The sequence below is a fragment of the Anser brachyrhynchus genome (genome assembly GCF_964034855.1).
Source record: "Anser brachyrhynchus genome assembly, chromosome: 10".
Classification (NCBI taxonomy): Eukaryota; Metazoa; Chordata; class Aves; order Anseriformes; family Anatidae; genus Anser; species Anser brachyrhynchus.
Genome location: NC_137705.1, coordinates 12833095 through 12858520, shown reverse-complemented (window position 1 = coordinate 12858520; position 25426 = coordinate 12833095). Strand labels below are relative to the sequence as shown.

Genomic DNA, 25426 nt, shown 5'->3' with positions numbered 1-25426 from the left:
TCATACTACTGTTCTTTGGACAAACATTCATCTAGCAAAGAGTATGCACAAATAGGTGTGTTTTTTTGGTTTTGTTTTGCCAAACAAATAGGTATCTATGCTTTTGAGTGATGCATTTGTTATAAAACGGTATATATATTGTCTTCAAAATGAGTTTACCTAACATCGACCAAAAAAAACCAGAAGCTCCCTTAGCTTACTTAACACAAGTATTTCAATGTTAATTTAAGTTGAAAGTGGCTTTCAGAGATAAATTATTTTTAAAACTATACACAATTCAATTTTAAAAATTATACCAATATTCGCACATCTTTATTCCTTGTTGAAATCAAATGAACAATGTCAAAGACTACTTTTTGTAAAGGCTAAAGTATGATCTATGACCTCAACTGAAAAAAACTCTGAAGCCTCATAGGATATTTTCTATGTAATGAGCTTAAGTAAATTTTAGATCAAAACTTTAATTACTGCTGGACATACACATGCTTTCTGTAACAGAAAACTCTTTCCTTCTGGATCACAAGAAAGGATTCCCATTTTTGCCTTCGATTGCATTTTTCCCCCTACAAGACTATTGCAAAGTTTTTTTCTGTTTAACAGATACAAATTCCACATAACATACTCAACTCTTCTGAATAGATATAATTTATTATTCCACTTTAAAAAAGCAGAAGAAAGAATTTAACTCACTCGTCGTTGTTTTTGCTCACTGTTCATCTGTATAAAAAAGAACAAAAAATCCTAATGTATTAAGAACATATACACAAAAAAAAGTCAGAAATATAAATGTTGATTTTTAAATTTAACAGGTATGATTCCTAAGTAAAGACTTAACTGTATATATACAGGTATCAATTTCAATAGGACTACTTGTGCATATAAATCTATTTATGAATTACTAAGAACTGAGATAAGAAGTATCTTCAAGTAAATACTGAGAAGTAAGAGCATAAATGCCCAATAACAAAGCATAAAATTGGCAATAATGCTGAAGAAATACACACTCACAGTGGCAGGTAGTTCTGGGATAGGGGGTGCAGGAACTCTGTGATATTTTTCTTCCATGGATTCAGAATAGACTTTTAAAGCTCGATCAATTCTAAAGTAAAATGTACAGTCAGAAGTTCAGAAAAAATACAAATACTATATTAAAAATAATGCAGTTATTTTAATTGATCTAACCTGTTTTTTCATGTTTGCCAACTGTCTGATCACTAAAAAGTGAGGCTCTTTTTGCATGTTCTGTCTTCTCTTACAGAAAGAGCCACATTTATCTTAATCACAATCAATATACACATACGTATGTATTTCTATATATACATCTTGATCAGTCTCACCAATTGCCCAGTGCTCCTGCTGGGATCATACTTTTCCTCAACAAACTACAACAGATCTTGCCCAACTGTATTATGAAACAAGAAATAATGTACAGAATAGAACTCCTAGTTCTTTTTTACTGCCTCTGGTTATAAATTGCTAAATAACTATCAGAAAACTTTAAAGGTTAACGTTGGCATGACCTTATGCATTAAAAGATTTCAGTCCATCCTTCTGCGATATAGCCTGTGCATATCTTACAAAGAGTATTCCAGCTTCACCTCAATATAACTCAGCTAAAAAACTCCCAAATGGAAGTAAGACTGCCAGTTCCAAGTATACGCGTGTATTAACACTTCATGAAAAAGCCAAAAAGATGCAAAGTCCTACTGATCTATTATACTTACGAGAACCCCCTGCTAGAAACAGAGCAACAGTACAGTTAACTTACTGAGCAGATACACATGCAAAAATATACTTCTTATTCACTTTCAGCAAGGTGGATCCTTCTTGCAGGCTCTTTAATTTATCAGACCAAGGAAATTAAGATTGCAACTCCTCTATCCATGCAAATGAACTGAACTGGGCAAAATGAATTCAGGAGTACATACAGTATGGAAATACTCTCCAGGAACACTTTTGGCTCTTTAATCACACTACTAAAAGATTTCGCATAATAATATTTGCATATTTCTGTTTAAAATACTATTTGGTTTCACATTGTACATGTATACTTAAAAAGGTACACTTTTAAATCTTGAGTATACACTAGTCAGAAAATTATATGAAATAATCAGCCCTCTAAAAAAAATTTACCTATCATCCTGGCAGCTGTGCTCCTCTGCAAGTAACACAGATCGCTAACTTCAGGAGCAAATCCACTAAGGTTAGTGACAAAGAAGCCTTTTAGAAGGAGACCCATATTTGGATCACTCATACAAAAGAAAACAAGTGATCCAGATTTTGATTCTCTTTGAATTGTTTTTCGCAGCCTGTCATAATGTTCAAAACTGGAAGGTTATTTTTTTCCTCACGACTAGCCCCAACAAACACACCTCAATCGGATTTTAGGTGCTGTAAAATAAAAACAATCAGAGATTCCAACAAACAAATGCTCTTCTACTAAAATTAACAAACACCATTATTATTTCCCTGATGTCTAGAGTGTGATGTTTCCTTCATTTGAACTTCAGCATTTCTTGAATTGCATGAAACTCACAGTAATTGATTAAGCATCTCTTGCTGTTCTTTGCTTCTTCGGTATGTCAGTAGCTTATTCTGTAATGGTGACATATCTGATGTGACTGTTGAAGGTAAAACCGTGGGAAGAAACAAAGTTCTCAAAGTCTTTTTATTGGAAGGTGCTCCACCTGAGTGTAGCATCTAAAACCATAACAAAAAGGCAATAGGAGAATACAATTATTCATGTCCAGAAAGCAACTTAACAGGTGCATATATTAAATTGAATTTACATAAGACATAAAATGTGGTAGCCACAAGGATATCTACAATTTAGATATGAAAATTTATGTTTCAGAAAACAGAAAAATACAGTACATGCTAAAATTGCAAAGTTCAACAGAAGGTACATACAAAGTCTGCAATCGTAGAAAATGATGGTACATTTCATTAACTCAAGATTTGTACATTGCATAAGAGTCAAGTTCTGTTACAAAATTCTTCAGGTGCTAACCCACCATCTGTACAAAGCACAGAAGATACCAGCAAATGAGTCTATCAACCCCCAGCCCTGGGCAGACTGCACCAAAACAGCTCAGTCTCACAGTTCCTGTTCTGTGGCCTCAAACAATGTTACTGAATATGGGGCCCAAATAGGTAAGAAGCAATTTCAGCGTGAGTTAGCAAAGACTAAAGTGAGATTACTAAAACAAGAGAAAAGTGAGGTGTTAACGTGGTTGAAGGAATGTGGCTAAGTCCTGGCTTGTGTGTGCAGAGTGAATTACTATTCAAATTACGGTTGGTTTCACAGGGGGCTGTAATTTGGGCGGGTGGATATGGGATTCAAACTAAGTGGTGTGTCTGAGAGACAGACAGGAGTTTTGGTTTGCGATCACAGTTTTGCGAAGTAGTTGGGCTGCGCAACAAGAGAGTGGAGACCGATAAGGATTTGAAGTAGGAATCTTGGTCAGGGGGCCGGATGAAGATGTGTAGCAAGGAAAAGGAGGTGAGGAAAGAATAGTAACCACCACGGTTACAGACATTTAGCAAACAAAATTTGTTAATCTCCTCGTATAAGGACTGGAAAATAGAAAAAACACTGATGTATGACTGGATTCAGGTGCACTAAAAGAATGTCTTTCTGCAAGGGCTTCAGTGTTGCGTGCAGCCAAGCACGGCAATCCCCACAGCCTCACGGCAGGGTTCCCCTGGAAACACGATGCCCAAACTCGCGATTGCGTTTCCTCAGGTTCCCGCCGGGGAACAGAAAGCCAGAGCCGCCTCCTACATTAGTGCTACGTCCTAAAAGTGAATTAAAACGGGGACGGGGAGAGGGACGAGTAAGGGCCCGGCAAAAGAAACACAGTTGGGCTGGGGAGAGCCGAGGGGCTCCTCCTGTCAGCTCCCCCGGCCCAGCAGGACCGGACACAGCCCTGTTGAGAAAGAGGGGGAACAGCAGCCCCAGCCCAGCCCCAGCCCAGCCCAGCCCAGCCCAGCCCAGCCCCAGCCTCCCCGTAGGACCCCCGGTCCCCGCCGCCCTCACCTCCCCGGGGCTGCCGGGCACAACGGCGGCCGGTCGGGATAGCACCGCGGTTGCCGGGAGCCGAGCGGGCGGCGCTGCCGGGCGGGGCGAGGCGGGGCCCGGGGCCGCCACCGTTGGTCACCGCCCCGCGGGGGCCGCCCGGCCGCCTTCCCTCAGCGGCGCCATCTCGGCTCGGCGCCTCCACAGCGAGCCGCGCCCGGCGGGGGCTGTGTGTGGTGTGGGGGCTGAGGCCGTTGGGGGCAGCAGCTCGAGAGCCATTTTCGACAGAGCCGAGCGCCTTTATAACGGACGTTGGCAGCCCAGGACTGTGGGAATAGAAATGTTTTTGCGCAGTTGCACTGTGTGGAGGGAAGGAATGTGGTATTGAGATACGCTTGCAGCGATAAGAAAGCTTAACAGACAACCTTGTAAAATGCAGACAACCACAATCCTTAGGGCAATTAGGCGGAAATCACGGTGTAAGAAACATTACCACCTCAAAGAGTAAAAAAGTCAAATTTGACCTATAACAGGCCGGCAACTGAAAGCCACGTATTGTCTGTGAAGCACTGGATAGATTGTGAACCTGGATTACCCAGTCAATGGGGAAACGGGAGGGTCCCGGTCGTCGAGAAAAATATATATATATATATATATATATATATATATATATATATAAACTGTGTTATGGAACTAGTAGGCGCGCTCCTGCTTGCGGGACGCCCGCCGTTGCAATCGCGAATAAAATTGCTACTTCACTGAGATCCTCGCCTGAGCCTGTGTTATTGGCTACAGAGTGTTTCTCACAAGGACGATTTCATTTCAGCTTCCGTAACCGTTTCTGAGCGGCACACAAGCCCCAACCCGTGGCACAGGGGCAGGTGACGCCCTCAGGGAGCCCCGCGGGACGGTCGGACCCGCACCCCCCCAGCCCCCTGAGGGGGGGAAGCAGGCGTCGGGGGGGCCGTGACGTCACCGCCCCGTCCCAGCCTCCCGCCTCAGCGCAGCCCCGCCTGCCTCCCCCAGGCCCCGCCCCCCCGCTCGGGCACGAGCCGCGGCGGTTGGGCGCCCCGCCCCGCCGCCACGAGGCTGTGCGTGTGGCGTCACTTCCGGCCGGAAGCGGGCGGGCGGCGCCGTCTCCATGTGGCAGAGGCTGCGCGCCGCTGTCGGCCGGCTCCGCGCGGGCGGCCCGGCCCCGGGCCCCGTCCCCGCAGGCATGGAGCGGGCCGTGGTGCGCTGCGTGCCGGCAGAGCCCAAGCTGAGCCTGCGGCTCGTGCTGCCCGACGGCAGCACCAGGCACATGCAGCGCGACCAGGCGGAGCCGCTGGGCCGGGCGCTGGCCCGCCTCGCCGCCACCGCCGCCAAGGGCCGAGCCAAGGCGGCCAAGAAGAGCAAGAAGGCGCGGGCCGAGCCCGGGGAGGAGGCGGCGGCGGCGGCCGGGGGGGAGGCGGCGGCGGTGCCGGCCGTGCGGCTTTTCTCCCGCGACGGGCTGGCAGTGGCCGAGGAGGTGCCGAACGCGGCGGCGTGGCAGGACGGCGCCGTGCTGCAGGTGGGCGAGGCGCGGTACCGCGTGGAGCGCAACCCGCCCGCCGTCACCGAGCTGCGGCTGCCCCGCTCGCTGCTGGCCGGCTTCCCCGTGTGCCCCAAGGTGAGCGCCGAGTTCGCCGCCCCGAGGCACTGCGTCTTCCGCTGGTACCGCCAGCGGCGGCCCGCGGACGGGGAAGACGGTGGAGGAGACGCGGCCTGGGTGGAGGAGGCGGCGGGCACCGAGCGGGTCTTCACGCCCTGCAACGCGCTCGTGGGGCTGCGGCTGAAGCTGCGCTGCACGCCCGGCGACGGGGAGCGGCGCTATGGGCAGCCCTGCGAGGTGGAGAGCAGCGGCCCCGTGGAGGCCGGCCCCGGCGCCTGCACCTTCGACTCGCGGCACCTGTACACCAGGAAAGTGTGCGGCCACGGCTCCGTCCGCACCGTCTCCTACAACATCCTGGCCGACACCTATGCCCAGACGGAGTTTTCCCGCACCGTGCTGTACCCGTACTGCGCCCCGTACGCGCTGGAGATCGACTACCGGCAGAACCTGCTCAAGAAGGAGCTGGCGGGCTACAGCGCCGACCTCATCTGCCTGCAAGAAGTGGACAAGTCCGTCTTCGTGGACAGCCTGGCTCCGGCTCTGGATGCCTTCGGACTCGAAGGGCTCTTCAAGATTAAGGAGAAACAGCACGAGGGCCTGGCCACTTTCTACCGCAGGGACAAGTTCAGCCTGCTCAGCCAGCACGACATAGCGTTCAGTGAAGCCCTGCTCTCGGACCCACTGCACAAGGAGCTGTGTGATAAGCTGGCCGAATACCCCACAGTGCGGGAGAAGGTGCTGCAGAGATCATCTGTGCTGCAGGTACCAGCTTTTATATGCCTGCTCCCTCCTTCCCCTTCCCGCTGTACCCTGGCAGCTGAGCCAGGTGTGTTTGAGTGCCCAGCTGCAGGAGGAAGGGAGACAAAGCACTAGGAATGTGAAACAATGACAGAACAGGGGGATGTTCCCCACCAGCTAGGGTAACAATAACAAGTAGGGCAAATGAGCAACTTAACGTGAAGGAAATGTTGACAATTGGACTTGATATATGGAACAACATAAAATTTGGAAAAAATGCAAGCTTACTGTGCTTGAAGATGAAATCAGCTGTTTGAGGATCAATCTGGGCTTGGTGTTGATTGCTGGTTTGTGGCATTTGCTGCCTGGTTGTTCACCACTTATTTACTCTCATGTCATAACACATTTCACAGAACTTAATCTTGCCAGTTGTGAGATTAAGTTATTTTAGCTTGCTTTAATGGTGCCACTTTACAAAGTGACAGGGGGTAGAGAAATAAAGTTGGATGGATTTGTGAGCTTGTGGATGGCAGAAGGGCTGCCTGCTAGGTCTGTGTCTGAAATTTCAGAAATGCTTATTGCTACAAGTTTTCTATGGTGTGGGTAGGAATAACAAACTTTCCTTGATAACTGAAATCATCTCAAATTTAAGTTTAATTCGGCAACAGTACAGTGCTGCTGTTTGCTTGCTAAAGCTGTTGTCGGGGTAGGGGAAGAGAAAGTAAAATAACCAAGAATGGTACGGTATTAGCAACATAATATGAAAAAATCTTGGCCATATTTTTTCCTTCAGTCCATTCGAACCAGAAACTTAAAAACAAGAGAAAATCTGTCAAATATCTGATGTCAGTGGAATTCTGTAGTGGTAATACTGACAATATAAGTGGCTGATATCTACACTTTACATAGAGGATAAACAGACTCAATTTAAGAGCCGTACCATTCATTGGTTTATAAGTCTTAGATTCTGTTGTCTGGAATGGCATCAAGGCATAAGCTAACTAATGCACTTTTAAAAAAAAATGTCTAGTGCCTTTATTTAAAATTTATCAAAGATTTCTTTTTCTTAAAGGTTTCTGTTCTTCAGTCTGCAACTGATCCTTCCAAGAAGATTTGTGTAGCTAACACCCATTTGTACTGGCATCCAAAAGGTAACTTTCCTGCATTCCTGTATATGGGATGACTGCATTCTCCTTCCTGGGGAGAATTGATTTAACCTTATTTTTTTTCAGCTATTACCTTTTCTTGTGGAAAGATCTTGTGAGATTTCCTGCTCAATTCCTTATATAGATAAAACCAAGCCAGGCTATTAGATTTATTATCTTCCATATAGTGAGATTGTTCTAGCTTGCCAGGAAGTTGGTAGAATACAGCTGAAAGTCAGTCATGCTATGCACAATTTGCCTGAAGCACAGACTATAAAATACAGCCCTGTGTGTGCTCATGGCTCCCCAGTCCTTTTGTACCTGAAAGGGAACCAGGTTTGCCTAGAGAAGCTTTCAGAAAAGGCTCTCCTTCTTTAAATTAGTTTTATCTTAATACTGTTCCTAAAAGGAACAGAACTAGGATGGTTTCCAAGTATTGTAAAACTCCTGTGATATGGATGTCTAAGGTTTGTAGTACTTAGATTTGTGAATTTGAAGTTAAACATTGTCTGCTTCTGCAAAATTTTGTAGTCGCGAATAAAGGCGTCTTTATGTATGAAAACTATTCTAAAATAAAGTGCACAGGGAATTTAAAGCAAGATTACCGTTTTAGAGCCATGCGTGACGTATGCCTAAATTAACAACTTTTGAAAACTCTTCCAGAGCTACTATGAAGTAATTTAAGCAATACGTTCTTACATTCTCAGGTGGGAACATCCGTCTCATCCAGATCGCTGTAGCCCTGTCTCACCTCAAGCATGTAGCATGTGACTTGCATCCCAGTATACCTGTCATATTCTGTGGAGACTTTAACAGCACGCCATCATCTGGAACTTACAGTTTTATCAGCAGCGGTGGCATTGCTGAAGATCATGAAGACTGGGTCTCTAATGGGGAAGAAGAAAGGTGCAATATGCCTTTAACCCATCCTTTCAAACTGCAAAGCGCTTGTGGAGAACCTGCTTACACAAACTATGTTGGTGGGTTTCATGGATGTCTGGACTACATTTTCATTGACAAAACTGCTCTAGAGGTTGAACAGGTCATTCCATTGCCAAGTCATGAAGAAGTAACAACCCATCAGGCTTTGCCAAGTGTTTCACATCCTTCTGATCATATAGCACTAATATGTGACCTAAAGTGGAAATAGATCAGTTCTTCTATGGTGCTTTTTAGGGTTTTCAATCATTCGTTTACCTTTGGGAAACTGAGGTTGTGCCCTGGCTTGTATGCTACTAAAAGGAAAGTTAGAACTACTGAAAAATGTGTTTAATGGTTCTACCAAACATTAACTCACTGTTCAGAATATTTGCATGATAATTTTTCCCTTTTTTATATGCTAATAGGAAAATATTTAAGATGGGGAGTTTTGAAAATTGGATTATCATTTGCCTTTTTATAGGTTTTTAAAGATTAAAAACTTTGTTAAAAAAGCTATATGAATTTAGTAAGTGTACAAACTGAACCCTGTTTAATTCAGAACCAAATACAGAACTTGAAATTACTTCAGTTAGTTCAATCTTATGGTGATCACTGTTGAAGACAAAACTTTTAAAATAAATTCAGAAATTGTCTTGTGCCTAGTTTTTTAGCAAGCAGCATGATGGATGTATTGGCTACTTTCTGAAAAGAAGGTCTTGTTCAGTCAACAACTGTGTTAAATTGAATATCATCATTCATTTGGAAGCACTTTGCCCACCTAGTATGGGTAATGAGGGTAATTTCAGCACCTGTTAAAACTGGATTCCATATATAGGCTGCATCCACATGTTTCTTCTGTTGTCTGTTGTCATTAGGAATATAAGAAATATTTAAGTTTAAGGCAGCTGACTTGGTGGGAGGGAACTTTTTCAGTCTAACAACCTGTCTTCAAGCACGGGAAGGGGCAGAATAATTAAGGTGGTATGTTATCTATGCCTAAATTAAAAAAAAAGTGATTGAAAACCTTCATAAGGTTCTATTAAAAATATTTTGAATAGTTTTTTTCTGTATTTTTTTCCTGCCTAGACCTGAATTCCCTGTTGTGTAGGAGATAATTTGGATGTTGGGAAATGTATTTTATCCATACCATCACTGAAGGTGTTGGAGGGGTATGAATCATTAACTATTATTTCCTTGCATAATTAGTTTATATGAAACAAAACACCATTTAAAAACACCTCCACTAGATGTTGACTAATAAAGTTCCCTTTTCAATTGTTTGTCACTGTTCTCATTTGACTTCTTTCTAGTTACTGGTATCTCTCATGGCAAAAGATGTCCTAAAGTGCTACTGAAAAAAAAGTTCTCTATATTCTAAGAAGCAAAAGAAACAAGCAGAACTGTTAACGTATCTGCAGACTGAAAACTTACAATAGCAAGTATGTTAAAAGATTTAACAATCTGTGCTTAAACAGAAGAAAAATGCTAAGGAAGAGAATAAAAAAGGTAATTCAGAACTTTGTGGGCTGGGTAACTCTCTAGGAAGTAGAGCTAAAATCCAATGCTGTCCTTAGTTCTGTGCTTACAATACTTCAAAACTCTGCCTTCCATGCTAATGGTGAAATTGCTATTCAGTTTTTAAAGTCTCTGGAAAAAGCCAGGAGGTAACTTAGTCCTGCTTGGATAGCTGGTAGCCTTGAGAAACATCGTAATCTAACCTTATAAGGGTTCATGAGAGCGTGTGCTTTTGCCTTGTAGGTGTGCTGCAGAACTGGGTGCTTCCTCCTTGTAGAAAGACTGTAGCTGTGCTATTTCTGAGAAAAAGCAGCTGGATAGATGCAGCTGGCTCTGACACTGAGCTGGTGTAAGAGCAAGCATAGTATGATAACTTGCCTTGACATACATACTATCCCTTGAGTGTACCACTTGTCCAGAGCCTTTCCAGATTGAGTTGATGCTATCCCTGATTCTGTAGCTCATAAAGCCACCTTTAATAGCAGGAGACCTTAGTGAAATACCCTCACAGAGGGCATGAGAAATGCTTTCTTAAGAGAGGCTAGAAAGGGATCTAAAAAGTTAAAAGGAGAGGGTTAAGGAATTGCAGACAAAGCGGATCTCTGAACCCTTTCCTACTATATAGGAAAAAAAATCAAGTAAGGATTACCTTCAAATAAACAGGAGCTGAAACTTGTGCCCCTGTAGTCACAAAGGGTGCTTGTAACTGGCTTCAGTTGCAGGGAGAGGTAACTTTTTCCACAAAGGTAAACAGGAACTGACAAAAGGACTGTTCCAGTAATATGTGGGGGTTTTTTTTGTTCATTTTTCAAGCAACGTAAGCAGTCATTTTCTATTTTCCCTCTCATCCCAACCTCTTTTACCTGGTCCTACTCCACCACCTCTGAGTTCTCGCTATTTGTTCCTGCTTATGCATACCAGACTAAAATACGGAAATGATCCAGCTAAAATCCAGGTCTTTTCTTAATTAACATTTCACTGGGTCATTTTCCTGAGTTGGTTCACCATAAGCATCTTGTGCCCTAAAAACAAGATTCAGGCTTGGAAGTGGGAATAAGTCATCAAGGCAGTACCTGCTTCAGCATCATTTCAACATCATTGAAAGTGCTCTCATTTACAGTAATGAGCTTTGGTAAGCTTATATGTAAAACCTTCAGATGTCAGTTTTTGCTAATTAGCATTTTAACCAAGCCAAATGGTAGCCAAAGGCCTTTGAATGATTAAAGTGGAAGCAGAACGCAAAGTATGACAACAAATGACATTAGATCATTGCAATACAGAGTGAAGGACAGTACCCAACCTGTAAAATCAGACCCTAAGTACTTTGGATTGGTCCTTGGTCAGTTACTGGTCTCTGCTAATTAATTGAAAAGGGAAGTGAAATTCAGCTTTGCATACTATTTGGTGGTGGTATCTGTCCTCTTGTACACTACAGAGCTGATAGTAAAAAACATCCATGGTTTATAACAGAACTTCAAGATACAGAAATAAGGAGAAAGTTTTGTGCACAGAATGGAGACTGGAAACCTCATACCTGGTTAAAGAATAATTACTGATTTAGTAAATGAGGGAAAGCTTACAGCTGAAGACCTGAAGTTCACAAGCATATGGCAAGTCAAAGAGAAACCTCTCAGCCATGTTAAGATCCCTTATTGCAATTGTAAGCTTGGATGTGAAGTTGTATTGCTTACATAGGCTAAGCTCCCCTTAGAGATTGAAAACAAGCATGCTTTTCCTCCTTTTTAATACCTATCCATTACAACTGTGTTACTCTATCTAAAACATTGGAAAAAAAAAACACTTTAATTTCTCCATAGTACCACAAGATGGAGCTGCATAGAGAACAGACTTTCCTGGTAGTGTGTCTCCATTCCAAGCAGCAGCAGGTCCCTCTTAATCCCCGTATTGGTAATTTGGGTTGCTTCTTTTGCCTCCTTGCAGACTAGGGAGAGGAAGAGCACGGAACAGCTGGCATCTGGAGGAAGCAACTGATAAGGGAAAGCATGGCCCAGTACAGGCCCAGTAGACGGTCCTTGCACATGGCATTTAATCCCTTAATATCTTTGGGAAGAAATAGAGCCCCACAAGTTAGCGCTGGCTGTTCTCCAGCACAAGTATCCCTGGTTTAATTAGTAAAATGCAGCAGCCCGGGCTGACTGCCAATAGCAGCAATGTGTCAGGCATTAGGCAGGCATTTCTGGAGCGAGAACACAGCACCGGGGTTTAGGTAAGGAAAAACAAAAGAATTCTGATTTTCTTCCTGGGAGGTAAGGGATGAGTGGAGTGGTGGAAGGAGCAAGCCTTAGATACACCACTTACCCACACCTCCCATGCTCCCAGCCTGTTTTTACCTCTTGTGAAGTTACGCATCATACTTCCTACTATACTTCCCACTCTACACAACTACACAAGGTGCTTTTAGATCTCATTTTAGTTCACCCTATACCCATATCTTGCCTAGCAATTAATTCTTCCCTAAGCAGCTCTAGATCCCACATTAATAGGAGCCCTATAAAGCTTGTTGCCATTTTATTTCATAACCCCGAACTCAACTATGGTTCCAGCAATTGGAATTCTCCATATCCTCCACATAAAACATAAAGAAATCGGGCAGTATTCTTTTAGCATTTTTCAAGTATGTTCATTACTACACCTTTCTAGCCAGTTAAAGGAAAAAGGAACATCTCATTTTGCCTTCTGTTTTCCCTTCTCTGATATAGGATGCAATAAACTCAGGAGAGCACTGCTCCAGCATATGCTCTATCTGCTATCTCAGGAGGCAGACATTTCTTCTCTCATTAGCTCCTGCCTTCCAGTGTAAGCTGTAGTTTTCACTCACACCTCGTGCAGACCTCCCTGCACTTTTAACTGAGGCTGAAGATCTTTACTACTTTGACTGATTTTGTAAATCACTCCTTTTATAGCAGAATTACAACCTACTGGTACAAATGCCAGACATGGTGACCCTTTGCAATATTAACTGCTACTCACATGCCGTAACTCAGAAGTGTAGTTGCTACCACATTTAATTACTCAAAAGTATTTTAAAGAATTAAAACAATGAAGTCATCTATCTGTACAGAAAATAATGTTTCTTTCAAGAAAAGTCATCTTTTTTCCATGTACCTGCCGTGTTTTTAGTCTAATGTCTGCCTTGGAAGAGGAGATGGCATTTAATGTGTCACAATAATCATTTCATTTTACCCCCCCGGGACTAACAATACATCCCACATTACAGACCAACCAGCTCTTTTGAGCAAGGTGTTCCTTTCAAGGTTTATTCCAAGCAACTGCCTTACAAGAAATATGGGTATTAACAGCTGCTGATCCAAAGAGCAGATGTATCCACTCAGGTTAATATGTAATCAGCAACCCATTAAAGGTGCAAGCAAAACCTTACTCACCTTAACTATCCCCTGGGTTTCTGTTACATACTGAGGAGAGTCAATGACTCGTTTCAAGAGCTCTGGAATTTCCTCCAGTTATGTGTGTTTGCAGTAACACTACTTCCTAGAAACTTCAGTCTCAGCTACAGCAGAGCCTGCCTTGGGAGCTGCTCTTAATCTAAACTTGCTTGAGTTTATCAGACCTTGTCACTGGGATTTCTTGTAGCAAAATAGCAAGACCTGGTCTGAAAATAAGAGAAGAGCGTGAGCTAAATCTGCAGTGAAATCATGTTTTGGGTTCCTAAAGACATATAATCAATATGCAAGGTTGAGTCATGTTTGCATCTGTACAGCAGACAGAACAAGAGAAAAACATTCTAAAAAACATGTTAATTTAAATATTTTGGAACCATGGTAGGGATGAGGGGGGACAGAAGTATGAAAGCACGCAGTAGCAGTTACATAGGCCTTATTTTTGGGGGTGACCATCACCATAAACATAGTATTGGTTAAAGCCCTGTATAAGCGTTTGAGTTAGCTTTCTAGCTAGCCACCAACAGAATTTGTGATTCTCCTGCTAGCCCCCAGGTTGTTTTTTAAAGGTAGAAACAACTACGAAACAGACATGCATGCTTTTCAGGCAGTTCGTACTTGTTTTATTACCATTTTTGTAACTGTTAGTATTTTCATATCTGGACATCTTAAAAAGAATTTTAGATTTACAACTTCAAAAGACACTTACAGAATCATATGTCTTTACGACAACTACTCTACTGCACTGTATACAACTTTGTTGCCCACTTTGTGTCCCCATCTATATAGCTCCAAACAAGTGAAAATGAGATTTATGTTCACATTCAAGCTGCAGGAAAACTCAGTTTATAGAAAATGATTAAGTGACAACTTGCAATTCAACTATTTCAGGAATCAAGAAGAGCATACACAGAACTATACATTTTATCATTTTATTAGGAATAATTCCAAGTGGGTTATGAATAAACTAATCCATTGAGTTTGATGAATTTTCCAAAATTTCTTTATGAAGATATGTTCACCAACAAACAGTAAAACTTCAGCAGAACTATTATACACTGGGCAAAAATAGTCAGGCTGATACCAAAAAGCAACATGCAACATAAAAAAAGATACAATATAAAGGAAGACAATCTGCTGAATATTAAAAACAACCTCAACATGAGCTCTTCGCAACCAGCACAGAACTATTCTACCCATCGAATCCAATTCACACAAAGGCAAGTTGGGCTAATAGAACCTAAAGATTAATAAAAATGTTCCTCAGTGCAGTAGATTTGAATAGTGTTTTAGAGCATTTTCTTGGCGGGAACAAGCAATATTAGGAATTCTTCTTGGCAAGGGATAGAAATAAATACATACAGAATGCTACATTTTTAAATCAGCAGACTGTCTGAGGAATGAAACAGGGCATCAGTAAACTAAAAGTAGCAGGGAGAAAAAAAATTAAAACATTAATTTATCGGGGCTCAAAAAAAGTATTCAAAACAGATCTCAAAGATGTCACAATAACTATATTCAGGCATTTAGACTAACAAGGGGAATAAAATCAGAAGATACACTTTTTCCAAGTTAAGGAGATTTTTACCCAAGCATATTGCTACCTTTGCAACATGTAGCTCGGTAAACAATAATTGGCAACAAAATAAGTTGAAACGCTTTAATATCCTGCCCAAATATCAGTTCCAGATACTGTAATAACCAAGATGCAAACTAATTTTGTTGTAACAAGCCTAGACCACTTATATCAAACATGTCCCTGGTGAAAGAGTCATCCAGTTTGAGTTAGCGTTTTGAGAGTTCATTTGACAGCCAGTCAAGTCCCTCATACAGACCAGTTCCTTGCGTAGCACAGGTAGCTTGGACATACCACTGTTAACACAGAAAACAGACAAAAAGAGTAAGCTTAGTTTGCATTTTGCTAGTATTTAAAATATCACTGTATGTGACGCTCAGATCAATGCTCAAAGAGCATTCTTTAAGCATCATTTTGCACCATAGAATCAATATTGAGCAGAGGGTATTTTCTAAGTTTTGAAAAATATATGCAAGATAGGTAGGGTTTAGACATCATCCAAAAGCTCAGTGTTGGCCTACCAAATGCCAGAACACCGTTTAGTGCATCAAGAAAAAAAATAATTCAGAATTTGCATTTGTCTTCTATGCAGAAAGATAGCTTCTTGGTTTTCCAAGACAGCTTGCCAAGAAATGGGCGTGGAATTATCTAATTTAATGGACCTCTAAGACATCTTAAATTATAATCTTGGTGTGTCAACAAAGAGATCGAGTATTACCTAAAAATAGACAGTTTATGTGAAACAACCATATGATCTCTACGGCTTGCATAGATGGAATCTAATGACTCCGGAGCTACTTAATTTCCTCCCATCTTTGTAGAGGTAAGAATGCTGAATGCATTTTCTCCCCAAGAATAGCTAGTACTGGGACAACAGGAAAGCCCACCACACTCTGTCAAACATTGACAGCTACAGTTCAGTAACAGCCTGGAGTATTTCTATTTTTCCAGAAAGAGGTAAGAGATGAAGCACCTGCAACAGCTGTACAAATTGGATTATACTTCTAAATCACCTATTTTGAAGGAAAACCTTAAGCAATGTCCACAGAGTTGAAAGATGAGTATATCTGGTATTCTACAAAAAGAGGTAGAAACTTCCCTTTCCTTTAAAGAGAAATTATTTTTATGATATATAATAAGGGAAGCTAGAGTTAGCAACCAGGCAAGTTCAGCACTTACAGTTCTGCTGCGCAGGGACTGAAGACCTAGTTTATCTGTCATTTCACTGATTGCCATGGCATTTGGCAGATCTTGTTTGTTTGCAAACAGAAGCAGCACTGCATCTCGCAGCTCATCCTCTTGAAGCTAACAGGAAAAAAAATGGCCACATTATTGAATTATCTCAGTTAAGTACGTCAACAAGCACTAAAGAAATCTAAATACTGTTTAAAGCATAGGTTTTTTTAATTCTTGCTCCTGAAGTCACTAGCAAGTCCATAGTGAAATTTATCTGGTACCAACTTAATTTCCAAAGGTAATGAAATATTCTTTCATTAGGCATTTAAATTTATTAAGACATTGCCACAAAACTCTCTTTTACTAAAACTGTTCTTCCATCTGCTGCATTTCTCTTAATGTTCTAGCAAATGAAAGAAAGGTTTTGACACATTGGTAGTTCTTGAGCTAAAGCTCTCCATGGAGTCGTAACTACAACTCAATGCACTACTTAATCTAGCACTAGCCGGTGCATACAATATGCACTCTACAAACTCCCTCAACTTAAAAAAAAATCTGTTCAGGAATCTGATACATAAAAAAAAAGGAAGGTATCAACATTTACCATTTTCTGCAGCTCTTCCGCTGCTTCCTGGATTCTCTCTCTGTCATTGCTATCCACCACAAAAATGAGGCCCTGCAAGAAGTTAAGCAGTTTTGAAAAACCACTGTAAAATGCAAACATGCAATATCATTTTAAAAATTAAAGAACTCTTATGGAATATTGTGAATGTCCCCCCTCTTATGGAAGCAAATTTGACAAAAAAATTGTTCAAGGAATGCAAGATACCTGTCTGAACAACTACACAATGAGTAGCAACTGCAAAATTAAGCTACATCTTTTAAATAAAAAAAATGTAACCCAGAAATGTCAGTTTATACGCTAGATTGGGAACTGGTAATTTGGAAAAAAAAAACAAGCCAAAAAAAAAAAAACAGCAAGATTTCATAAGCTAACATATTACTGAATACTGACAGATTCTAAGGGCTTCATCCTTGCCAGACTACGCTCATGACTAAGACCTGAAGCCTTCATAGTAACAACCTAGCTTCCACTAGAATAAAATCTGGGTATCCTCACAACTTGAGGAAGATAATGAGGAACCCTTCTGACAGGAAGGAACAGAAGACAACTTCCCATATTTATTCTACAGAACATGGAGTATGTAGAGTACAGAACAATGAGTCTTTACAGAACAGGTCATTAACTACTGTTGTCTTAAAACTCTTACCTGTGTGTTTTGGAAATAATGCCTCCAAAGAGGTCTAATTTTATCTTGACCACCAACATCCCAAACCGTGAAACAAATGTTTTTGTATTCTACTGTTTCCACATTAAAACCTGAAACAAAGAGTCAAGTAGTTAATGCTATTGCTAAAATGTAATTCTAATCATGTTAAGGACAGCAACTTCAAGTTTTACTTCTAGCAATTTATTCCTGTTAAGCCATTTTATCTTTTAGGAGATCAAAGCAAAAACAGACTGAAGGAAAAAAGAAAATTACTCACACCCAAGTTCACCACTTTTAGTTCAGAGTCTTTCAGCCACAACCTGCTGGGGGCTCATGGTGTTTGGGCTAAGTACTGATACCTCGTTGGTTCCCATACTCCTGAGCACCTGCTGCTGGCCACTGTCAGACACCAGATTCCAGTTTGGGTGCATATTTGGTGGGATACAGTAGGACAGTTATTCTGCCACGGCATTACCAGATCTTACAGATTACTCTGAAAAGCCCACGTTTGTCTTAATTCCTTCACTAACAGCAAGGACAGCAAATTTCTACACGCTTCAGCAGCCCACCTCCACAACAGAAATACAGAGTAATGAGAATGAAGACAAGAACTGGTTAAAAACCATGAGAATTGGTTATCTTACCAATAGTGGGGATTGTGGTGACAATTTCTCCTAGCTTCAGCTTATAAAGGATGGTTGTCTTACCAGCAGCATCCAAACCAACTAAAAGAAACAGAAAATTTGGTTTAGTTCACAATACGAACTACAACCTCTTAATTTCAAAGGTAGGCCATTTTAAACATAGAGTATTAACTTTCTTTTTTTCCACCCCAAGAGGATACAACTGTTTAAATACTTTAAGTCACTGTTGATATAGTACTGTATGCTTTGCCCCACCTTCTCTACCCAGCACTGAGACAGAACACAGGCAGCAAAGAAAACAAGCTCAGTAACACATTTTCAACCACAACCTACAGACGCAGAAGCTTCTAGTCATCTTCCCTCATGTTTGTGCTACTTAAGTTTTCTCATTCTCTTTGAAAGTTTCTTCTCTGTAAGTCAGGATGGTCTTAAGTGCCTGGAAACATTCTACAAGCAGAATGTCGCTTCTAACTGATCACACAACTGCTACTCTCCCTCACTGCAGCCCCTTGTTCCTTCACTAAGATATTTCTTTTGCAGTAACAAACCACAAGCATGTTATGTAAATCCTGCCCTCCCTCCATGTAGACCATAAGGGCTGTAATTCTCTCCGTGACATCACTTCTACTCATTGAGACCCCCAAGGATGCTTTCTTTAGGAGACTCTCCACTTTTGATCCTTATAGAAGGCCTGCTGCACTGGAATTTGCTCTTCTGGTGCTACAACTAAAATTAAGCTTGCTGTTTAAAAAGGCAAGTTCTAGGGTAAAAACACGATCCTTAAAAAAAGGAAACTGGAGCCTTGAAGATGTTTTTTTGAGAAACATCACTGAGATTGTAGGCACACACTGTAGTTTCCTAAAGTTGTTTGTGCAACTGCTTAGTGTTAGACATTTCAGAGCTTGCAAGAGCAACTCAAAATACAATTATTTATGTTATAATCCAATGCTGATCACAAACACCTAAATAAAAAGTAGGTTCTAAGCACTCAGCAAGCAACAGCTTGAATAAGATGTCTATTTGTGCAATTCAAAATTTTTGCCCAAGCAAAAATAAAACCCACATAGAAGAATTAAATAATACTTGTAGCAGAAACCAACTGTCATCCTTGCTTGATAACACTGCTAAGTGTTCTCCATTAATTTCCTACTTGGTGGCTGCCATACATAAGCTTTGAGTGCTTGATGACTTGACTGCTAATAATACAACCGTTTCCTTGGCATTGCAATAACATGGAATTGAAAATACCCTACTTATTCAGAACGAAACCCAACTCTTAAAAAGCTGCCTCCTTCTCAAGACAGAAACTGCTGTTACAGGAAACTATTTACAAAACCTAAACGTCCTTTATTTCAATACCACGAACAGGATCATACATGTGAATGCAGTTTCTTTGGTATTGTCATTGTGTAAAAAAAATAAATACAAACGTTGTTCTAATTACTAATATAATGGAGTAAAAGGGGAAAAAAAAACCTACGATCATGAACAAAGCTCTTTGAGGACGAACAGACTCCCCAAATGCTCAAATTAACCTTAAAAGCCTTAAAGTCTTACTTAAAGTCACTGTCTCAGCATTGGTCTAGAACCAAACGCACAAGAACAAAAAACAGAGTGCAGTTTCACAGGAACAAGTCATGAAACTTGTAAGCATTAGCATTTTCCCCTGTATCAGTAAAGTGCCAGGTAGCCTTAAAAACCCTTTAAGCAAACTCTGAAACCCTCATACACTCCATCTAAGCTGAAAAACAATGTTTTAATAGCACAGTGCTTGAAACCCAATATTATTATGTAGGTCATCCTCAAGCAAATGTTTCTAGGATGCCTAGATATCTACAAGAAAGCACATGGTGTACATGCATCATATATAAAAGTTTTCCAGTAAGTGAATTTGACGTGAACCACCAAATTAAAGCTACACATACTCACAAACTCTCCCCAATCAACAACAACAAAAAAAAAACAGTTAGAAATTAGTCAAGGACTTGAAGTTGTCTGACCTTCAGAAATGACTGCCACAGCTACCCACCCTGCTCTTGCTCCAGAACCTACTGCTGCCTTGATGGCATTGGCAGGCCACGTTAGCTATGTGAGCACAAAGCCCAGAGCCTTTGCTTAAACCCACTCTTATCCACAATTTTAATTAAGCCGTTGGACTTTGCACGGAGGCAGGCTGAGTTATGGAAAGATGTTTTCTTCTTCTGACTCCACTGTTGAGACAGCAGCTTTTAACAGAGGGAAAGAGTTTCTGCAAATCACCATGACCCCGTCTGCAGAAACTGCCACTTTGAGTCAAATTACAAACCTGAATTTTAAATAATCAATAGCTACCAGCAGCATAGCCTCTGTTCATACACCAGTTTGCTGATTTACCCCTTTTTTTAAGGACAAAAGGGGTCAGAGCACCAAGTCACATTTAATTTTTAGAGCCACTAGGAAGTGTATCTATTGCTTTTAGGAGTCCAGCAGTTTACACTACTTGCTGGATCATGTGTTTTCCAAGAATAAACACATTTATGTTTACTCTGTAACACTAAATGTAAATCTATGAGTTACTTCCGTATCATAAAGTTCAGGTTTTGATCTTGAGAGTAACCTCAGTTTAAGTCTTAAACCCTCAAATAATATAAATTTCCAACTCTAGATGTCCGCTCTGCTCCCACTGTGACTACCCATCACCAAGAGGACAAGGTGTAAGTGTAAGAATCTCGATGTAGGGTATTACAGCCAACAGTTACAGCACAAAGCACTGAGATTACAATTCAAGTACAAATGGGAAGCTCAGACTTGCACTTGAAACAATTTAAGTCAAACATCCTCTTCCTCTAGCTAGAGAAAAAACACCTACAGCGCTTCCAGCTGCTGTTAAAACAAGGGTAGTTGTAGGTCCTTTACTTCTCTTCAGGACGTTTTATTTATAGTCTGTCCATCACGCTTCTACATCTCCAGTGTAGAGTTTGCTTGTCTGTGGGAACAGCAACTCCACCACACCACATCCCTCCAACAATCCCCAGCTTCCTACTTTGATCAGAGGAGGGGATGGGGGGAGCTTCCACTGGATTTAACTAATTAAAGAAGTCTACCTTGTGACAAACAACAGCTTAAAGATACACAAAATTAACATAGCCCAATTCATTAGAGATGGTTACTCCTTCACTTTTCTTTTACCTTGGTACCAGTTCTCTCAACACTTGTCTTTATTAATCCTTTACATACTAGTCCTCTTTCAGGCTTAGTTTCAAGTGGTAACTCTCTGGAGGCCCCAAAGGGGCAATTCTCAACACAGTTTCAAGAAAACACATGCATGAAGAAAGCCAACAGCATGCAAGTGGACGGTAGTTTAAAAAAAAAAAAACACAACAAAAACTGCTAAATAGTTGTGTCCTCCACGATAACGTTCTCCAAAGAATCTGGCCTTTTTTTAAAAAATTTATTTAACAATTACCTTTGTATTTGAAGCTTCTGAGTAGCTATTATCTTGGTTAACATTCACACAACTACACCAGAAGATAGGAGGCTGAATTATGGCACTGAAAGGCGCACAACGAGTACTGTTCCTTTTTAAGCATGAGAAGTACGAGTAAAGTTTTACAGACATGTACATGAAGGATCAGGACTTGGTTTCTCCGCTGTAATGCCCCGGTTGCCTTGTCTAACATTAAGTCATTTGATCCTTCCCTTTTGTTATTTCTTTTCTCTTCTCTTACGTCACTTCCATTTATAAAGTAGATCCAGGAATTATTTTACATTCCTTTCTTCAAAAGCAAGTTAACTTAATATTTCTGAAATATACCTTATTACTCAAGTGCACTTGAAAAGAAAGCTCCGTAATGACATACCAGCCACCTTTCACTACAAATGTAGCTTGAGACTATGAAAGATAACGTGCTGTTTGCTGTTGGCAATGAAAGCTTCAGGTGCCCTCAAAATACCCAATTATATGTACTCGAATTCTGCAGAACTCAGTAACATCGGGTCTGTTTTAAGAACTAGATTAATTCTACTTAACTTCAATTTCACAGAAACAAAAGAAAGCTGTGAAAGGGAAGTATGAATTATAAATGAGTCATCTGTTCACTACCAACTCACTCCTATGATATTTCCCCCCTAAATATTTCTTCATGAACATCTTACCCCATGCAGTTACTTCACCAGTACACTACATGCAAAAATATTAACTGCCCAACCTTGCTGAGCTCATTTTCAAATCGTAAGTCTAAAGTTACCACCTCTGAGGAAAAGTTTAATTCAGTCTCACTGTTCAGACATCTCTCCTCAAAGTGCCAATATACAATGTACAACGCTACATAGAGCTTCTTCGCCAGGTATAAGCAAATTATGCAATTCACAGAACATATTCTTCTTCTAAACACCCAGTTTAGGACCTCCACTACACCCTCATCATGATATAGGAAACGTTTTTCCCTCTCATACTGCATAACAAGCATGGAGCACTCTCCTGTTCTCGCCCTGCCCTATATTTGAAGAGGGTAAAAGCGCTGAAATCATAGTCAGAAGAAACTGATGCAGTTGAACCAACTAGTAGAAAGCACGACTCCCTAACCCATATCTAACCTCATTTGAACTAATTACCAGTGAAGAAACTAAAGCCCTGGCAAGTTCTTTTGATTTGTCTGGCATTGCGTGCCTGTTTTCATTATTTTGCAGAATGCAAAAGAGCTACAAGCATCATTGACACCATCTCATGTTACAGTCGAGCTCATTTGAAGATTTCGCATCACTCATTTAGAGTCATATGAAGAGTCCGACTGCTAGGCAGACAGTCAAATCACTTCCTTGAAACTAACAGATGCCCTGTGTTGTCTCAAAACACAAAAATTACTCAGGTTATTTTGAAATGGATGAGAGTCTCTCATCTCAAGCACAGAATTTACAATAAAAATTACTGCGCGTGTAACAAAGAACTTCGTCATCACAAAACGTATGCAGAGCATGAAAAAGTATCATTTAAAAAAGGTGCATTTGGTGTCTGCAGTGCAGCATTAAGGCTGAGCCAGTGTGCCAAGAAGTTTCATAGTCAGGACCCAGTCCTATTGCTGGCTACGTCAAACAGAACAATTCATAAAATTTCTTAGGACAAGCTACTTCAGTCAACTACGAGTCAAGTTCCAGTCGCTTTGGTAAAAGAATGTGAGAAAAAAAAAATGGGGGGTTAAGATCCGGTTGTGCATAAAGCTCGGCGGGGTGGAGGAAGGAAGGGAAGAGTTGGAGCGGAGGAGGAAATGGTGAAGGCAGGCAGTGTGTGCTCGCTTTGACCTTTTGAACTGCAACCTTACAGTGGGAATCTTCAACAGCCCCTGGCTTCAGCTGCTGCACGATCTGCTCCCGAAGAACCATAATCCAACTCGAAGTAAATAATTACGGCCAGGCAGTAAAAATAATTAAGCATTAAAAAAGCCAACCTAGGGGGTTTTACGGTCTCGTGCGCCGAGCGGGAGGAATCCCAGCGCGCAGATGCTCTGCCAGGGCCTCCTTTACAAGGCAGCGGCGCCGAGACCTCGGCTGCCAGAACATCGGCCATGGCGGGGGCGAGGGGCGAACCCCAGGACTCCCCAGCCCTGAGGGGCGAACCTCGGGGTTCAAACAGCTGTCTGGGGGCCAGCAGGAGAGGGCGAGGACGGGTGAGGAGAACAAGGATGAGGAGAAGGAAGGGCAGCCCCTCCGCCACCCCCATCCCCACCCTTCGCTCCCCAACGACCCTGAGGAGAGCGGGAGGGAGGCGCCCGGCCCAGCCGTGAGGGAAGGAGGAGGAGGAGGAGGACACCAGGCCCGGCGGCGGGCAGGACGCGAGGCCCGGCGGGCCCTTACCCATGAGGATGCGCATCTGCTTCTTGCCGAAGAGGCGGGAGAAGAGCGAGGAGATGGTGAGGCCCATGGCGGCGGCAGCGGGAGGGGAGCGCGGCCCAGCTCCGGGGACAGCTGGCGGCGGGCGGGCGGCGCCGATTTATACGGGGCGGGCGGCGGCGGCTGCTCGGTGCCCGGAGCCTCGTCGCTCCCTCGCTCGCTCTGTGCCACGTCACGCTCGCCACGGCCGCCCCGGCTCCAACGCGGACAAAATCACGTCACGCTCGCCACATCCCCGCCCGCCGCCCTGCCCGAACGCCCAACGGCGGCGGGGACTACGCTTCCCGGCAGGCGCCGCGGCCGCTCCGCGCTTCGCTCGCCTCTCAGCGCCGCCGCTGGTGCGTGCCGGGGGATGTAGGCGAAGGGCTTCGCTCCCGCCTCGCCGCTGCTTCCGGCTGCCCCCCCGGAGCGCGGCATGCCGGGAAATGTAGTCCGCGGGGCGCGCGGAGGCCCAGGCCTTGCACCACGCGCGGCCCCGGCTCGCCCACCGGCCCCTGGGGCTCGCCCACCTCGCCCCCAGCCTCGCCGGCACAGCCAGCAGGGTCAAAGGGCTGCTCAGAACATGGGAGAGGGTGGTTTTGGGGGTAAAACAGCCCCAGCGAGACCCCAAAAATGTCCCAGTAACTAACAGAACACGCAGTAAAAAACAAAAAAGTGAAAAACAACAAAACCCCAAACCCCCAGCCCCAGGAGCGCTGATTGCAGCAGGACTTTTCCTGATGTTGTTTCTCTGACTGGAGCCGGAAGGCGCAGAGGGAACGTAAACAAGGGTGATGCTGGCACTAACGGCATGTGTGCGGCTGCCCCAGCAGGAAGGAGGCAGCACACAAACGCAGGAATGAAAACCGAAACAAGCCACGTTTTAGTTGCAACGTGCTCCTTTTTGGAGGGTATGACGTGAAAAGGAAAATCTCCAATCCCCAGACAAAGGTTTCTTTAGTCTGTGTAGAACTGTGTTTATTTTCAAGCCTGGCTCTGGGTTCTGAGCCCTCTGGTGAAAGGGGCAGGTGGAAGAGCAAGGGGCAACCAGAAAGCTGCAGGGAGCAGGACAGGGCTGCTCCCACCATCCTGACCACCTCTGGCCAGGGCTTGCAGCTCTAGCTTAAGGGCCTTCTGAACCACCATTACAAAAAGCATTACAGAGCACTGACAAAGATGGCAAACAACCCAGTACAACTTTCCCTTTTGCCTTTCTTTTGAGCAAGGTTCAAATAATTCTGTTTAAACATCCAGTTCAGGCATTTAACCTAATGCCATCTCCATTAAAGAAAGGCGAATTGAACTTCGCTTGGAACCTGCTTCCCACTGCCATGTTTCTCCAGGGCCCATCAGCTGTGTACAGGAAACTGAAGAATGGATAAGTGTTGCTTGGAATCAGTCCCTGCTATTTGGATTCTTAAGGATCTGCGGACTCTATCACACCATAACCATGATGCATGATCAAACTACAGCAACACTCCATTGTATCATGTATTTCTGGTCACCTACACCATACAGCTTCACAAAGT

At 42.8% G+C, this 25426-nt stretch overlaps 3 protein-coding genes across 4 annotated transcripts in view; 1 reads left to right on the top strand and 2 right to left on the bottom strand.

Annotated features, from left to right (window-relative positions):
• DNAH12 (dynein axonemal heavy chain 12) overlaps nt 1–4667 on the bottom strand; it is a gene marked incomplete at its 3' end in the record, with an annotated part of 69025 nt that extends 64358 nt beyond the window's left edge. Inside the window, exons 1-5 of one of the 2 annotated variants that reach the window (XM_080606146.1) lie at nt 4040–4115; nt 3282–3798; nt 2537–2700; nt 1009–1099; nt 691–717 (exon numbers count right to left, since the gene is read on the bottom strand). In XM_080606146.1, coding sequence (XP_080462272.1) covers nt 691–717; nt 1009–1099; nt 2537–2700 — 282 coding nt within the window. In that variant the 5' untranslated portion in view covers nt 3282–3798; nt 4040–4115. Of the gene's footprint in view, nt 1–690; nt 718–1008; nt 1100–2536; nt 2701–3281; nt 3799–4039 lie in introns of both variants that reach the window. The other variant, XM_080606145.1, reaches the window with a different exon arrangement.
• Nucleotides 4668–5071: 404 nt separating this feature from the next.
• PDE12 (phosphodiesterase 12) lies at nt 5072–9732 on the top strand. Its single transcript, XM_080606212.1, has 3 exons — nt 5072–6410; nt 7459–7537; nt 8239–9732. The coding sequence occupies exons 1-3, from the start codon at nt 5160–5162 to the stop codon at nt 8679–8681; spliced, it is 1773 nt and encodes a 590-aa protein (XP_080462338.1). The 5' UTR covers nt 5072–5159; the 3' UTR covers nt 8682–9732.
• Nucleotides 9733–13986: 4254 nt separating this feature from the next.
• ARF4 (ARF GTPase 4) lies at nt 13987–24250 on the bottom strand. Its single transcript, XM_080606243.1, has 6 exons — nt 23883–24250; nt 18054–18134; nt 17410–17519; nt 16743–16814; nt 16142–16267; nt 13987–15258 (listed from the first exon to the last, which is right to left on the bottom strand). Exons 1-6 carry the CDS (start codon nt 23947–23949, stop codon nt 15172–15174), a joined length of 543 nt encoding a protein of 180 aa, XP_080462369.1. The 5' UTR covers nt 23950–24250; the 3' UTR covers nt 13987–15171.
• Nucleotides 24251–25426: the final 1176 nt, after the last annotated feature.

Bases quoted from the DNA above. Each gene is read 5' to 3' on its own strand.
- PDE12 (XM_080606212.1), top strand. From the start codon at position 5,160: ATGTGGCAGAGGCTGCGCGCCGCTGTCGGCCGGCTCCGCGCGGGCGGC. The intron at 6,411-7,458 runs GTACCAGCTTTT...TTTTTCTTAAAG, and splicing joins AGAGATCATCTGTGCTGCAG to GTTTCTGTTCTTCAGTCTGC. The intron at 7,538-8,238 runs GTAACTTTCCTG...TTACATTCTCAG, and splicing joins TTTGTACTGGCATCCAAAAG to GTGGGAACATCCGTCTCATC.
- ARF4 (XM_080606243.1), bottom strand. From the start codon at position 23,949: ATGGGCCTCACCATCTCCTCGCTCTTCTCCCGCCTCTTCGGCAAGAAG. The intron at 16,815-17,409 runs GTAAGAGTTTTA...AACTTCTTGCAG, and splicing joins ATTATTTCCAAAACACACAG to GGCCTCATTTTTGTGGTGGA. The intron at 15,259-16,141 runs GTAAGTGCTGAA...CTGTGTTAACAG, and splicing joins AGTCCCTGCGCAGCAGAACT to TGGTATGTCCAAGCTACCTG.